The sequence below is a fragment of the Mus musculus genome, chromosome 3, assembly GCF_000001635.26.
Source record: "Mus musculus strain C57BL/6J chromosome 3, GRCm38.p6 C57BL/6J".
Lineage (NCBI taxonomy): Eukaryota > Metazoa > Chordata > Mammalia > Rodentia > Muridae > Mus > Mus musculus.
In genome coordinates, this window is record NC_000069.6 from 68,932,354 (window position 1) to 68,947,763 (window position 15,410).

At 40.7% G+C, this 15,410-nt stretch overlaps 1 protein-coding gene across 5 annotated transcripts in view; it reads right to left on the reverse strand.

Moving 5' to 3' along the window:
- The window catches only part of Ift80 (intraflagellar transport 80), a 112,182-nt gene that overhangs the window by 39,855 nt on the left and 56,917 nt on the right, over positions 1–15,410 (reverse strand). For 4 of the 5 annotated variants that reach the window (XR_001783737.2, NM_026641.2, XM_006501966.4 and 1 more), the window contains 2 exons: positions 7,733–7,851; positions 3,494–3,568 (listed from right to left, as the gene is read on the reverse strand). Coding sequence is in view for 4 of the 5 variants with exons in the window: in NM_026641.2 (NP_080917.1) it covers positions 3,494–3,568; positions 7,733–7,851 (194 nt within the window). In the remaining variant the exon portion in view is untranslated. The remainder of the gene's footprint in view (positions 1–3,493; positions 3,569–7,732; positions 7,852–15,410) is intronic. The other variant, XM_017319702.2, reaches the window with a different exon arrangement.

The following is a 15,410-nucleotide window of genomic DNA, read 5'->3' on the forward strand; positions in this document are numbered from 1 at the left end:
CCAGAGACTGGAACGACAGATGGCTGGCCACTACTGTACTCAGCTCACTCGGGGTCTGAACTCTGATCCTCACATTTGTGTGACAAGCGTTTTGTTCAGGAAGCAATCTCTCCCACCCCTAACTCACCTTTGATGGGCATTTTATTTCAAATTATTCATTGTTGTTGTACTTTGCGGGGAGCAGGGGAAGAGATGTGAGACAGGGTCTTTCTATGGGACAGACAGGGTACCCTGGCTGTCCTGAACTTTTTGTGTAGATCAGGTTGGCCTCAAACTCAGAGAGATCCATGTGCCTTTGTCTCGAAAGTGCTGCGATTAAAGGCATGTGCGTGTCTGGCTCTTATTCGCTGTTTTTAAAAGTGTCTACAATGTACATTTGTCTCTGTCTACTTATTTTAAAATATACTTTCTAGAATCATAACTTCAGGATCAAAGAGCACATACCTTTTAAAATGAAATTAATGGGTGTATACTACACCTATATTTGTATTTCTAATGAATAAAAAAAGTACACACTCTAATACTTAAGGATATGTATTTATTTAATTGAAGTATTTGGTCCTTATGGATTAGTGTATGGCCACACAGTATAAAAAATGGTATTTCCCAATATTGACTAAGTGACACATCATTAATATATCCTTTCTTGCTAGGCAGTTATAAAGCATGCTTTTAATTCCAGCACTCAGAAGGCAGAGGCAGGTGGTGTACAGAGTGAGTTCTGAGAGAGCCAAGGGTACACAGAAAAACCCTGTCTCTAAAAACCAAACAAGAAAAAAAAAATCCTTTCTGTCATTACTAAAAGCTCTTTGTTTCTTTCATTGTTTTTACACTGTACAAAAATCCATCCAAAATAGACCAAACTCCTCAGTGTGAGGCCTGTCACTTTGAAACTATTATACAAATATAGGAAAATGACATTAAGATATAGTCACAGGCCAGAACTCTCTGAGGGCAGGGAAGATGGCTGCTGGTAAAGTGCTTGAGGACCTAAGTTCAGATCCTTGGCATGTAAAACGCTGGGCACAGCAGTGTGCTCCTGCAATCCAGCATTGGGGAGGTGAAGATAGGAGTGCCTGGAGCTCCTTGGCCAGGCAGCCCAGCCAAAGTGGGAGGCTCCAGGATCAGTGAGAGACTCTGACTCAATATAGTACAGGCAAGCCCAGGAGGCCTCCACCCTACACAAACAACTACAGGTAACTAAGGTATTCTAAGAGAGGGGGAAATCGTCTTCCTCAAGGAAAAGCACACCAACTGGCTAACCAATATCCAATGGTCAGTCCTCAAACTATACGTACAAGTAACATTATACAAACAGACACATACACACCAACAGTAATGGAAAAAAAAGGCCATGGATTTGAAAGAGAGCAAGGAGAGCATATGGGAGGGTCTGGAAGGAGGAGAGGGAAGGGAGAAATTATGTAATTACATTATGACCTCAAAGAAATAACCAAAAAGGTATGGTAGAGAACATTAGATGAAGACGCTGGGCATGAACTCTAGCCTTCATGCACACAAATGTGCACATGCACACGAATGTGTGCACATAACACATCCACTCCTACATACACACACACACAGACAGACAAATAGAGCAATGGAGCAAGACACCCAATGGTAATCTCTGGCCTACACACATGCATGTATACCTGCACATGTGCACACCACACATGCACACAAATGTTATCACACTCAGCACTGCAAACATTTATTATAAGTAAGACATCAGCTTTTAAACTTCTCATGAGTAAATACTGTTTCAGTGGGTAAAGGTCTGACTATAGAAATGAAATCAGAGGCAGGCAGTAACTAAATTACCTTTTACGTAATTATTTATGCCATCAATATATACTTAAACTATGAACATACTCAATAAACTTATAAATAATTTATAAAATTATTTGGAATAAAAGACATTTGAAAAACAGGGCCTTTAGCTAGCTGACTCTTGCCTTTTAACTGGTAAAACAACATCTTGAAAAGTTATGATGGAAGTAAAGCACGTTTCGTTTCATTAAATGATGACAAAATTTGATGCAACATTTCCTTGACTACCCAGGATCACCATCGTGACGACCATGTTTCTCGGTAATTAAATGACAGTCTGACTCAGCCCCTGCTCTGTGCTCCAGCTTCCTCTTCCTGTGACTGCCCAGCCCCCATCGCCCGCCCAGCAGCTTCAGTCCTGTTCTGGCTACTTACAGGTACCTCTGGGCTAGAAAACCTGCTAAAGACCAGCACTAAGCTGCCTCCATGCAGGAGAGGAGATGAGTTAAGGTGTGGCTTTGATGCAGAGGGTTTATATGCATGTTTAGGTAAATAACTACATTTCCACACTTCGCTAAGTCTTATTGGGTAGCTTTCCTACACCTGACCTTGGGCAAAGTGCAGAGATGTTATTGTCATAGCTTTTCTAAGTTTGACTCAGAAGGGGGTCACTGCCCTTAATAAATCGACTGTTGGTTTTTATTTTAAAATTGTGGCTCCTGGAGTAACATCCAGTCCTAATTTGCTCAAGTGTATCATCCAGGGATTCTTAGTCCTGGATCACTGAAGAACTTACCAGAAAATACTACTTTTCAATTTTCAGACCACAGCCTAGAAGCAGGCTCATGAAATCAATGAGCTTCAACCAATATTTAAAAATGAAACTAGAGCTGGGGGTATAGCTCAGTCACAAGTATGCGCTGAGCACAGGCAAAGCCAGGGTCTTGTCGCTGGTGCCAGGAAGGAAAAGGAGGACAGGAGGAAGGACAGCAGAGCAACCCTGGACCATTGCTGACCATTCATCTCACCTACCACACTCTTAGACTTCTACAAACTTAGGATAAACTAAAGCCACATAGAAGAGGAAAAGAAAGAACAAGCAAACAGAACACTGGGGCCAGACTCCCTTTCCTGTTGAGTGTCATTCTCTCATGCTGTTACACTAATGTTACTTGTAATAAGATTTTCCAACATTTAAAACTAGTAAACTAGCACATTTCTTGATTTTAATTTTTAATGTAGTGAATGTTTATATATATATATATATATATATGTGTGTGTGTGTGTGTGTGTGTGTGTATGTATATATATCTCACATGGTACCTTCAATATCTTTGTAAGAATATAAAGAAATTCTGAGAATAAAATATTTAATTACCACTGATCTACTTACAAATTATTAAACACATGATAGGAAAAGACTGATCCCAAATGACTACTACATCATTTTGTGAGAATTAAAAAAATAAGATTTATTTTTATCTTATGTAAATACAAGAGTATTTTGCCTGCTGTGTATGTACAACATGCATGCAGTTCCCATGGAGGCCATAAGAGGGCACTGGATCCCCTGGAACAAGTTACAGAGGATTGCGCCACCATGTGGATGCTGGGAACTGATCTTGGGTCCTTCCTCATCTCTCCCACCCCTGTGAGGTATTTTAAAACTGCTACATGAGCTATCTTAATCCTAAATCCAATAGTTAAAAGATAAACAAATTACCTTTCTGCCTGCAGAATTAAACTAACAGTTCCTTCTTTGAGATCAAATATAAGTGGTGTATTCCAGTTCTTCGTACTAAAAGATGAATAAAATGAACTGTATTAGCATTTCAAATATTAAACACATATTAATAAGCAAGCAGTTACTCATCTTAAATAGTAAATTTAATTTCACAAATTATCACATATGTATTTCTATTAAAACACTTTTAACACATTAAATTTACTCACCTATCAGTATCCTCAAGTAAAAAGCAGAGATTCTGTGTCTCCAGCAACTATTACATAAGTGCTTACTGGAGAATACTGTACATGAATGTAGGAATCCTAAGAATCAGTCCTTCTTCTGCTGTTTATTAGCTCTGACTTTAGGCAGGCCATCTAAGATTTCTCATCTGAAGAACAACAGCAGCATAGCATCCTGAAGATGGATTAGGCTAATCTGGATTAAATAGCAGGCTGCCACATCTCCCAGCCTTGTGACTTTAGCAAGCTTAGCTTCCTTAAAGTCGGTGTCTTCCTAGAGAATAATGAAGAGCCCTCTAAGCGCCTGACAGAGAATGCCGTAATAGCATGATGGCATCCAGCACGGTGCACACACCTTTAGTCCGAACACTCAAGAGGCAGAGTCAGAGTCAGGTAAATCTCTGAGTTTGAGGCCAGCCTGGTCTGCATAGTGAGACCCTGCCTAAAACAAACAAACAAAAACAAATATAACATAATTATGTTCAACATAATTATTTTTCCTATAGATCTTCCAGCACTTTTGTTGGATTAAAACATTATTTCTGTAAAGTGCCCTAAAAATGTAAGCTCTGACCACACTTACTCAATAAAGTGACAAGTAGATGCACAAATAATTCCTCTCGTTTTTAATAGGACAACGAGATTTAAAGAACTGGGAGAAAGGCAGACATAGTGGCTAGTAATCCTAGCACTCAGCAGTGAGAGGCAGGGGGATGACTATGAGCTCAAGGTCAACTTGGGCTACATAGTGAGAAGTAGGCCAGCTTAGATTAGAGAAACACCTTGCCTAAAGAAGCAGAACCAAAACAAAACTGGGGCAAGTGAAGACACGTCTACAACTGAAGCTGTTTCCCACTTCAAATGCCTTTTTATTCTCAGTAACTCTCATAGAACCAATTCTGGTTTTAAGACACAGTCTTGAACTAGCCAAGACAGTCTTGCTGTCAAGTAGAGTTCTAGTTTGGCCTTGAAGTAGCTATATAGGTGTTGATGGCCTTAGACTCCTGATCCTTCTATCTCCACCTTCCAAGTATTGAGGTTATAGGCACGTGTCACTTATTCTTTTATTGTATGTATATGCATGTATGTACATGTGTGCACACAGCATGCAGCTGTACATGCCTGTGCACCCTTCTACCTTACAGATAAGAAGGGTCTCTCACTGAAGCAGAAGCTCACCACTCCAGCGAGGCTGGCTGGCCAGGGTGAGCTCCCAGGACCTGCATGCCTCTACCCTCTAATACAGGTATGTGCAGCTATGCACAGTTTTTTACTTGGATGCTAGAAATCTGGACTCAGATTCTCATGCTTGCACAGGAAGCTCTCTTGCCCACTGAGCCATCTCCCCAACACCCTCCCCCATTCCTTAAAGAGACTAAGCTTCATTTTCACATCTAGAAGATAGAAAAAGAGACAGATTGCAGAGAGTAGGTATACTGGTGTACCATTAAATGTTGGCTGAATTTGATATCCTCTTCAGCAAGTAAATGCATGCATATGGCAAAGCAACACTAAAATGGAGCAGTTTTGTAATAATGGCTACTCAAATTAGTGTCAGTAATTAGTCTGATACAGATAAGTGTGTTTTTGTTTCACGAAAAAGCGCGTATGCTTCCTTAGTTGCTAGAGAACTAATCAGAACAGTGGTGATTTATGTAAGGCTTTTGAAAAATGTCCTCGTAGGGATGGGGTGTAGTTCAGGGGTGCAGTGCTTGCCTGGCATGTGTGAGGCCCTGGACTCAATCTCCAGCACTGAAAAACTCCTCTTAGAAATAACTATAACTTCTCACAGTTGAGACCCAATGTAAATGTCATGGAAATATAAACTCCCTAAGCTATGAGACAGAAAACAAGGAGGGTTTCTAACCCTTACTCAAAAAATTAAGTAAGAATGCAATGTGCCAGTTTTCTGTATTACTTTCTTTTTGCAGAATTTCTTTTTATAAATTAAGTATATTACATGTTTATTTTTTAAATTATATATTATAAATAAAGAGGCAACAGTAGTAAGAACTTAGAACCAAACTTCAGCTCTTTAGAAGGTAAATAATTTAACCTGGGGTCAGGTTACTTAATCTCTGTATTCTCTATGACCTTTAGCTCTTCATCTAATAAAATAGGAATAGTAGTAATGATAAGCATAAAAATAGTATAGCGAATCATTCAACAAATGATAGCTATTACTACGTAAATCACTGGTTCACAGGCTTTGGTGAACTGTCTCGGTACTGTGTTGTTCCTACAGCTGCTCCACTGTATTTCATTTTCATAAATATTGAGATTTCATATCTTACCATATATATTAACAACCAGAAAGGAGAGGCAGGGCTAACTCAGGAAAGAAGACAGTCGTACACTGTCCCACATGATACAATATGAGGATAATGAGATAACTAAAGTTAAATAGCATAACATCTAACAATCCCAGTCTGATCTTGTCACTACCACCAGTAAACTAAATCCCTTATTACGGATTTAGCTAAGTCATAATTATCTACAAAACAAACAAAAGTTTAAGCACAAGAACTTGCCTTCATTTTCCTTAACTCAATGTAAATTAATTAGTCAAATACGCGTCTACATTAAATGATATTTTTCATCTATGTTATACTCTTTTCTGTATATCATAGCTGCTTGGTTTAGTATCTTTTTTGATTTTTCCTAAATTACCAGTTATCCTTCTTGTCATCTAAGCAAACAATTCACAAACACTGAGCCACTTCTTTCTCCACTCCTAGCTCCCTCTTCTACTTCAGCACTCCTGACATGGCTGCTACCAAGCTGCAGATTCTGATTAGTTGCAGATTTATACATATTAGGTGGGAACTGGAGCACTTGTCAATGAGATTCAATATTGTTACATTATGACTTACTGGGCCATAGTATATCAATGCAACACTATACTTTATATGCTTTGATTCATTTCTTTATTCAGACACTTGCTCAGTGACTACCACATGCAGAGCTAAGCCACAGGCAAACAGTCTACCCCATATTTATAAAACAGTTAAACCAAAAATACATTGTAGTATAAAACAAGCACAACTTTTTCATGTCCGTAACAAAAATTCCTGATGGTATGAGTGGTTTTTTGAGTTTTTTGGATAGTTTAGATGGTAGGATGTAAAAGCTTGCTTGTAATACTAAAAATAAGGATTTTGGAAGTTGACTATTAAATATGGCCACTGCCTAAAAATGAAATTATATAAACTTACTACTCTCGGCAATTATGTTCAAAAGAAAGGCAAGAACTCCTCGGGAGTCCTCCCTGCAGCTCATTACACACATTGCAGTTATTCACATCCATCGCAGCAGGTAGCTGTAATATAGTACACTGACTGCCACCCGGCATCTCCTCCCCTCATTCAGCAAAATTACACTGATGACCTAACATCGGTCACTGTAGGAATCTTGACATCATTATAATTACAAACTGTAAATCAGGCCACTGCTTCCAGAAAGCTGCTTGTGCACTGCTTATGAGCACAGCAATACCAAGTGTGTTTTAGGTTTCCGGGCAAGTTCTTGGTATATTAATTATCATTCAGGAGGACACTGAATGTATTTTTCACTGTTTCTGGACAGCTCCAGGTCATAGTGCATTTACGGTTACTATTATTCCATGTCCTTACTGAATTCTTCCAGCCTGCCAGCCGTCCTATGTTACAGTCATCTGCTGGCTCTTCAGCTATGCTAAGCCCTGGACTTTGACTTACGACTCTACCAAAGTCTTCCCTCCTATGTAAGGAAACCACAGCACACAAGATATGTCCAGTTTTAAAAGTGAGCTTAACACACAAACTTCATTACCTCTATTTTCTTGCACATATTTGGGGGGGGGGGGTCTTCATTTCCTGATTTGAAACATGGTGTTAATCAGTATGGTTTTGAGAAAGTTAATGTTAAAACAAACTGTGTTGATATGAAAACTTGAAAATAAATCTCTCATCACTAACAAAACCTCTGGATTTTCAGGAAATGTAAAGGTGCTTACGAGAACACGTAGCACTGCAGGGACGTGGAGACCACCAAGTGTGCGTGGTTTAAGGATGCTTTAATGACTCTGTCCCGGAACTCCAGGAGATCCACGGCATCATTGAGAACGTTGCGAACCTAAGAAGAAAAACAACGTTTTTAAAAAGAAATCTAAATTAAAAAAAAATAAGCTAACACGATGTTAATATGCAGGAAAAATTCAATGTGCTCTTAATTAGGTAAATATATAAAAAAGAAATCATCTAGGCATAAACTGATATACTTTGGCATAAAAATCAACTGAGAAGGTCCAGATACCAAAAGAAAAAAAAAAAAACTCTTAGAAATAAATAGAAAAGACCTATAAGGATTTCTCATCTTCATGCCAAGCCAAGCGATGCAGGAATGGGATGAAGTTAAAAATGCTCCAGCACCAAGATGCAGCCAGAGAGGGTGACATATACAAGCTGGAAGGAGACCATATGATTTCTGTCCAAGAGAGTAAGAATAGCTCTTTTTTCGTTAGATTTTACTTCAAATTTTAAGTTCTAAACAAAGATGATTGCCTTAAAACTCAAAAGTAGAGGAGATATTGGTTTCATAAAAGGAATGTAAAGACTGTATAGGAAAGAAAAAAGTGCACAGAGGCGGGAAAGCACTTCCCTATGTGAGAACAGGTAGTGAAGAAGGTTAAGAAGCAACTGGAGCTGGGCGTGGTGGTGCATGCCTTTATCCCCAGCCTATGGGTAAGAGACAGACAGATCTCGGTGTTAGAGGTCAGCCTGGTCTACAGAGTGAGTTCCGGGACAGGCAGGACTACACAGAGAAACCCTGTCCCCCTATAGCCTACCCCCACTCAGATGCGCAACTGGAAAGGGGAAATTCAAAACACTTCCTGAGGAAGAGGAATCCTGCTCTATGCGTGATCTCCTACAGAAGGGGGCTTGAAATTGTTTTAATCTGACATAGCTTGCATGAAGCAACTAGCACCTGCTGTCTTTTACATCTAGTTATTGGGTTCCTGCGCTGAGTCCCGGCAGCCAGTCTATCACCACCATTATCTTCCACCCTGTTTTCAAGGACTTGAGCTGACTTGTCCATGCTTGTTTTTCTCTCTTTGGTATCCTGTTGGTCAGTCCCTCTGGGAGCTAACTTCCTGCCTACACTCATTAGTTCTGAATCTGTGCAGTCCCTCTAACCATTGAAAAAGAATCTCTCTGGGCAGGACTGACATCAGCACTAACTTCACTGAGCCTTTCTAGCCCCACTCACTTTCCTGGACAGTTCATAATTTCATTTTCTTTACAGCTGAATAAAATGCCATTGTGGAAAAAAATCTTACAAATGTTTAGAGCAGACAAGTTTGCAAGGATTCTAGCATTTGGCCACATTGGTCAATAGTTTTTAAGTCAATGGACAAACTATAATAAATCAAGAAAGAGGGTGGATGGCTCAAGCTCTTTCCGCTCTGGGTGAGATCAAGGTGCATAATGCAGCCGGCATACCACAAGTGAAGAATCAGGAAAAGAACGCAACGATGCCCACAGGCCAGTCACCCTTTAGACCCTCCTCTAGACGGTGTTGTTTTTCTAATAATGCAAAGCTTTAGTCAACAATTCAATGAAAGAAAGACAGGGAGTCACACTCTTCTAAGTACGGCTTCAAATTTCTGTGTTGAATGTTTATAGCCCTAACTCCTGCTGTGGGGTCCTCAGGAAATCAATGCATGCTTTAATAAAGAGGCCCTCGCACTCTCAAGTGAGAACACAACAAGACAGTTCCAGCTATGAGACAGAATGTACCCGGTTTGCACACTAACTCTACTGGCTTCTTGGTCTTGGACTTTGCAGCTTCTAGAATTATAAAAGAAAAGGTTATGGTATTCCATAAGGCAGCCTGATAGCTTGGCAAGCATGGCACATATCTGTTCCCCAAATATCATCATGGCACGAATCAGCAAAAGTACATCCACATATGCTCTTTGTTACTGCATCCTCAGTTCCAAAATCCCATCTCAAAGATATGTAAGCAAAACTATAGAACGCCACCTGTGCAGGCTGCTTACAGCAGCACGCAGTAACTGCAAGACTAGAAACAGCCTAAACATCTGCCAACAGTTCGATTAAACCACACATGCTGTATAGCTGGAAAACAAAACGCAGAACTATAAAGGGGCAATCAAGACACAGAACAGCATGTTTAGTATGCTATCTCCTGTCGCAGGATTTTCCCTGTCCAGGTACTCTAGGGCAGCAGGAGGCCTGTGAGCTGAGAGTTGCAGAGACAGAGAGCATCTCGGGATAGAGAGGAAGGCCAAGATGGAGGTGGACATGAACCAGCACGGCTTTAACCAGCCACAAGTAGCTATGATATCATAAGGTTAAAATAATTGGGATAAAGCTTTTATCATTATTAACTTGTTCTGAAATTACTGTATTGGTATCTGTAAATTGAGAATTTGGCCATACACAAATCTGTTTGGTTAATTATAAGCTTAAAGAGTTTTGATTTATGCCGGGCATGGTGGCACACACCTTTAATCCCAGCACTCGGGAGGCAGAGGCAGGCGGACTTCTGAGTTTGAGGCCAGCCTGGTCTACAAAGTGAGTTCCAGGACAGCCAGGACTACACAGAGAAACCCTGTCTCGAAAAAAAAAGAGAGAGTTTTGATTTACTTGGTTATTGGAATGTGGGACCGCCTATTGTAGGGGTTTATGGCAGAGAGGGAACTAGCAGCTCCAGGGACAAGCAAGCCAGACCATGGGGGTTGGGGGGGCGGGGGGAGGCAGAGCTAGCTGGAGAGAGTTGCTGGCTGCAGGAGCCTGCTGTTCTGGTCCTGCTGGGAAGTTGGCGGGCTGAGAAAAGCAGGAGTGCAGAGAATTGGTGGGATCATTTTTTAATATTTCCCACAACAATCTTCTATCCAAAAATGGAAGGATGTTTACATATATATTGGCATGCTTATTTATTAGAATTCAATAACATTATATGAATAACTTTCTTATATATGGAAGGTTAATGACTTTGAGAATCAAATTTTTCTTTTAAGAGCAAATAAAAACTAAAATCTCAGGGCTGGAGAGATGGCTCAGTGGTTAAGAGCACTGACTGCTCTTACAAAGGTGCTGAGTTCAAATCCCAGCAACCACATGGTGGCTCACAACCATCCGTAATGAGATCTGATGCCCTCTTCTGGTGCATCTGAAGACAGCTACAGTGTACCTAGGTATAATAATAAGTAAATCTTTAAAAACAAAAAACAAAACACTAAAATCTCTGCAACCTTACATGAAATAGGACTTCTTAGTATAAACTCATGATTTCCTTTTATCTATAAAACCAAATCCGTTCTGTCTAGAAGTCATGATCGCTCAGCATCAATGAATGCATGGAGCACCTGAATTCAGTCTCTATATAAGCAGGTCTTCCTGGGAAAACCAGCCGACTGCAATGTTGGTGTAGTAGACTAGACTGGAGCAAACACCTCCCAGAAAGCAAGGTAGCCGCTGAAATCACATCAAAAGAAGTAAGAGCCATTAGCCAAAGACAAAACAATTTGAGTTTTAAAGAAAATAATGATGTCAGTGGATTTGAGACATGTCAACAATGTTGAAGTTAGAGGCTGGAGAGGCAGCTCAGTAGTTAGGAGTACATACCGTTCTTGCAGAAGACCCAGGTTTCATTCCCAGCACCCATGCTTGGGTGTCTGACTACATGTGCTAACTACATGCCAGGTGATCCAACACCCGCTTTCGGCTTCACAGACGCCCATCATAGGCATAGGAATACAATCAAACATACACATAATTTTTTTTAAAAAGTTTTAAATGTTTTAACATCTGCATGTTTATAATGATAACGTCAACAACACACACAAACAAAATGCATTGGAAATTCTAGAAAATAATAAAAATAAGAGAAAAAGAAAAAACAAAAAGAAAGGAAAATAATTCAGCATTTGTCTCATTTCTGAAGAACCAGATAGTTGATAAGACTAAATCCTTTCCAGAAAAACTCTAGCTGATAAATGTGGGAAAGGCTGGAATTACAGTATAAGCATGTTGCAACCTTTAGAGAGAGCTGCTTCTACACAGCCATCATCAGTGGCTTCTAAACACACTTAGGTAAGACACATAACAGGATCCCTTATGACAGATGGGTCAGGCTTACTGCACCTGGTCATGATGAAGAATCTAACACTAAATGACAGACAAGCAGACACGTGCCCTTGGAAGCAACCCAGAAGGAAATATGTGGCATCATCCTATCGAGTATTTTATAAATATCAATACTCTAGAATACAGTTTCAGACAGGGTTTCATGTATCTTCAGTGGAACTCAGTAAGTAGCTAAATATGACCTCAAACTGTTAAGTCTCCTATATCCAACTCAAGTGTGTCAGGATTCCAGTCTAAAAGCTACCCCAAGCACATCTACTCTCATTTAAAATCCCTTCAGGTGTTTATCACAGCACACGAAGTCTGAATGGCACGGGGGGTGTGTGTGTGGAGGGGGGGGGGTCATGGCAGAGATAACTAAAATACACTGTATGTTTGTATGGAATTGCCAAAACACATATTTTTAAGAAGGAATGTAGAGCATGCTTTCAGTGCATGTGTGACACAACTGTCACCAGAAGTCTGAGTCCCCAGAAACCTTCTTACAAATCCAGCTATCTCCCTTCTCTTAGAAACACTTTCAAGCTAGGAGAACGGCCCCTAACAAGGCACAGAAACGATTCCTGAAAGGACAGTCTGTAGTAGAATGAGTTGTAAATTTATGTATTTTATACGCATTGGTGTTTTGCTTGCATATTTATTTGTATGAGAGTGTAAGATCCCATGGAACTTTATATACAGTTGTGAGCTGCCATATGGGTGCTGGGAATTGAACCCAGGTCCTCCAGTAGAACAGTCAGTGAGTGCTCTTAACCGCTGAGTCATCTAAGACCTGTGAGTGATGTTTTTTTAAAAAAAATTTAAGGAACCTTATATATTAGTTTCCTTAGGGCAACATGAGACCCTGTGAAATAAGCTGATGGTTAAAAAGCCTTTAAGAAAACATGAAAATATTAAGAAAATACTAAAATAAAAATATTCCATATTTTTAAGAGTCCGGGTATTATTCAAATTATCATAGGTTTCTTAAAATCCATATTTTTATGGATTTCCTAGAGTTTGCTAAGGGAAAGTACCCACTTTTTTGTCAATGTGACATAACAGAACCAATCTGTTAATGAAATATCCCAGTCATAACAGCAGAACTAAAGACTGCAATCTTACAATTTAAATACTATTGAATCTCAGCCAGGCATGGTGCACAGGCCTTTAAATCCAGCACTTGGGAGACAGAGGCAGTAGATTACTGTGAGTTTAAGGCCAGCCTGAGCTACAGAGGGAGTTCAAGAGCCACATAGTAAGACTCTGTCTCAAAACAACAACAACAACAACAACAAATGAAAAGAAATCTCGCATAACAAAGCCTTATGATACATTTTAAAATGTGTCCATGACTGTTCAATTCAAGGCTTCTCTGGGATTCCTCCTTAAACTTATATTAACTTACACTTCCTCACAATATTTAGATGTTTCAGTTTGACATAAATAAGACTTTCTCGGTACTCACTTACTCCTGCACATGACTATGAAGGCAGCAGGAGCAAGCACTCACTTTCATCTCCATCACCTCCTCCAGCCCTCCTCAAGCACAAGAAACAGAAGGGAAGGGCAGGCAGCACATCCTGAACATCATCTGAACTCCAGGCCAAAATGTGGACGACAGCAAAGAAACGCAGGCAGGCTGCCCAGGCTCTGCCTGTCTCCTGCACCAGCTACCCTAGGCCCTTCTTCCAAACAAAGATACCAGCTTTCTCTTTTGAAACAAATTATCTGTTGGAACGCGGCCTGCTGTACAAGAGGTAGATGAAGATGCATTCTCATCCAATCCCTGCTATGTCCCAGGAAAGCTGACATGAAGAAGACAGAAACTTGCTACTGGGAAATAGCAGGGGCCAGGTCACAACCCAACGCCATCTATAGCTTTTTACTAAGTAAAGCACAGCCAACCACGGCTCTCCTGCACATCTAAAGAAGCTATAAAACTTCAAACCTTGCATACAAAAGTTGTGGTTACTCATTCTTTATGGAAATTCTGTCACCTCCAATAAAAGAAGGTAAGTTGCCAATAACTACAGTCTGCAGTAAGAGAATCCTCCAAAATGCCTAAAACGAATTTCATGAAAAGCACACTGGGATGCCCAACTCACTAATCTAGTTTCCCCCGCTGTGATACAACAGTCTGACAAGAGTCAAAGGCAGAGGGGCTTATTTGAGCTCACAGCTCAACATACATCACGGTTGGGAGGTGAAGGCAGCAGCAGCTTGAAGCAACTGGCCACGCCACACCCAAAACGAGGAAGCAGAAGGAGATGAATAGATCCTGGACTCAGTTCACTTTCCCCTTCTTACTGCAGTTCAGCATCCCAGCCAGGAAAATGGTGAGTGGGTCTTCTCACCTACATTAACCTAATCAAGACAATCTTCGACAGGCGTGTGACTGCAGAGCCCATCAAGCTGACACTAACACTGCAGAGAGAAGTCTTAGGGTAGTGTGCTTTGGCTAGAGTAAGGTGTGGGCTTGGTACTCAGGGTGCTGCTTTCTCTTCCTGCCTTGCTGTACCGTTTCCCTGGAGCTGCCTCATCTACCTTTCCTTATGGTAATATGTGGAGGGAATATGGGGAAAGTGAAAGGGGAGATAAAATCTGTACCTTATTGTGTGTGAGTGCTTTGCCAACATGTATGTCTGTGAATCCCATGTGTGAATGAGGCCCTTGGAGACCAAAAGAGGCTATGGATGTCGGGCCCGAGAGTTACAGGCTGGCTCTGCTTCTAAGTAAGCTCTCTTGCTTCCTGATGGCCACAGCAATGGAACCAGCTACCACACACCCTGCAGCCAGGCCTCCCCAACCAAGATTCATCATATCTGTCTCTGTCTCTGTGTCTGTGTCTCTGTCTCTCTCTGTCTTTCTCTCCCTCTCTCTTTCAAGAAGAGGGGGGTGTCTGCCTAGAATCACATATGCTTTGATTTCCCTTGGAAAACCACTCCCACTAGTCTCAGGCACTAAGTAGTTCAGATGAGACTGACGTTCCCCCCCCCCCCATGCATTTAACCCATGCCAAGCACATGAGACTGAAAGCTCAAACTTCTGCTGAAGTTACTACAAGAAATGAGCCTTCTGATGGACTTGAGCTGGTAGGTGCAACACTGGAACTGCCAAGGCCACTAAATAGAGACTACCTTTCTTAAAGTGAAGCCAGTTACAGGGGAAAGACTGAAGGAGGACATGATGGATCCTGTTGACATTATTTGATCCACTGAACCAACTGCACCTCAACTTTATCTCCTGACTTTACATAAACCAGTCAATTTCTTCTTCTAATTTCTCGCCTTAAATCAATTTGTATTACTTTGTATACGGAGTAGTTTTTAGACACTAACCTAGGAGGGCCATGAGAACAGAGAACAAATTTATTTTATTTGGTGCTGTGTTCCTTATTGTTTAGCCTAGCACCTGGAAAGTGTTAAAACTCATAAACATGCAGTGGATAAATAAGGGATAGTACTAAGCAAGAATACTGAATGGGTCCAACTCAACAACCGTGATGTTCTACAGTCACAGACAGTGTAAAACCCTTTA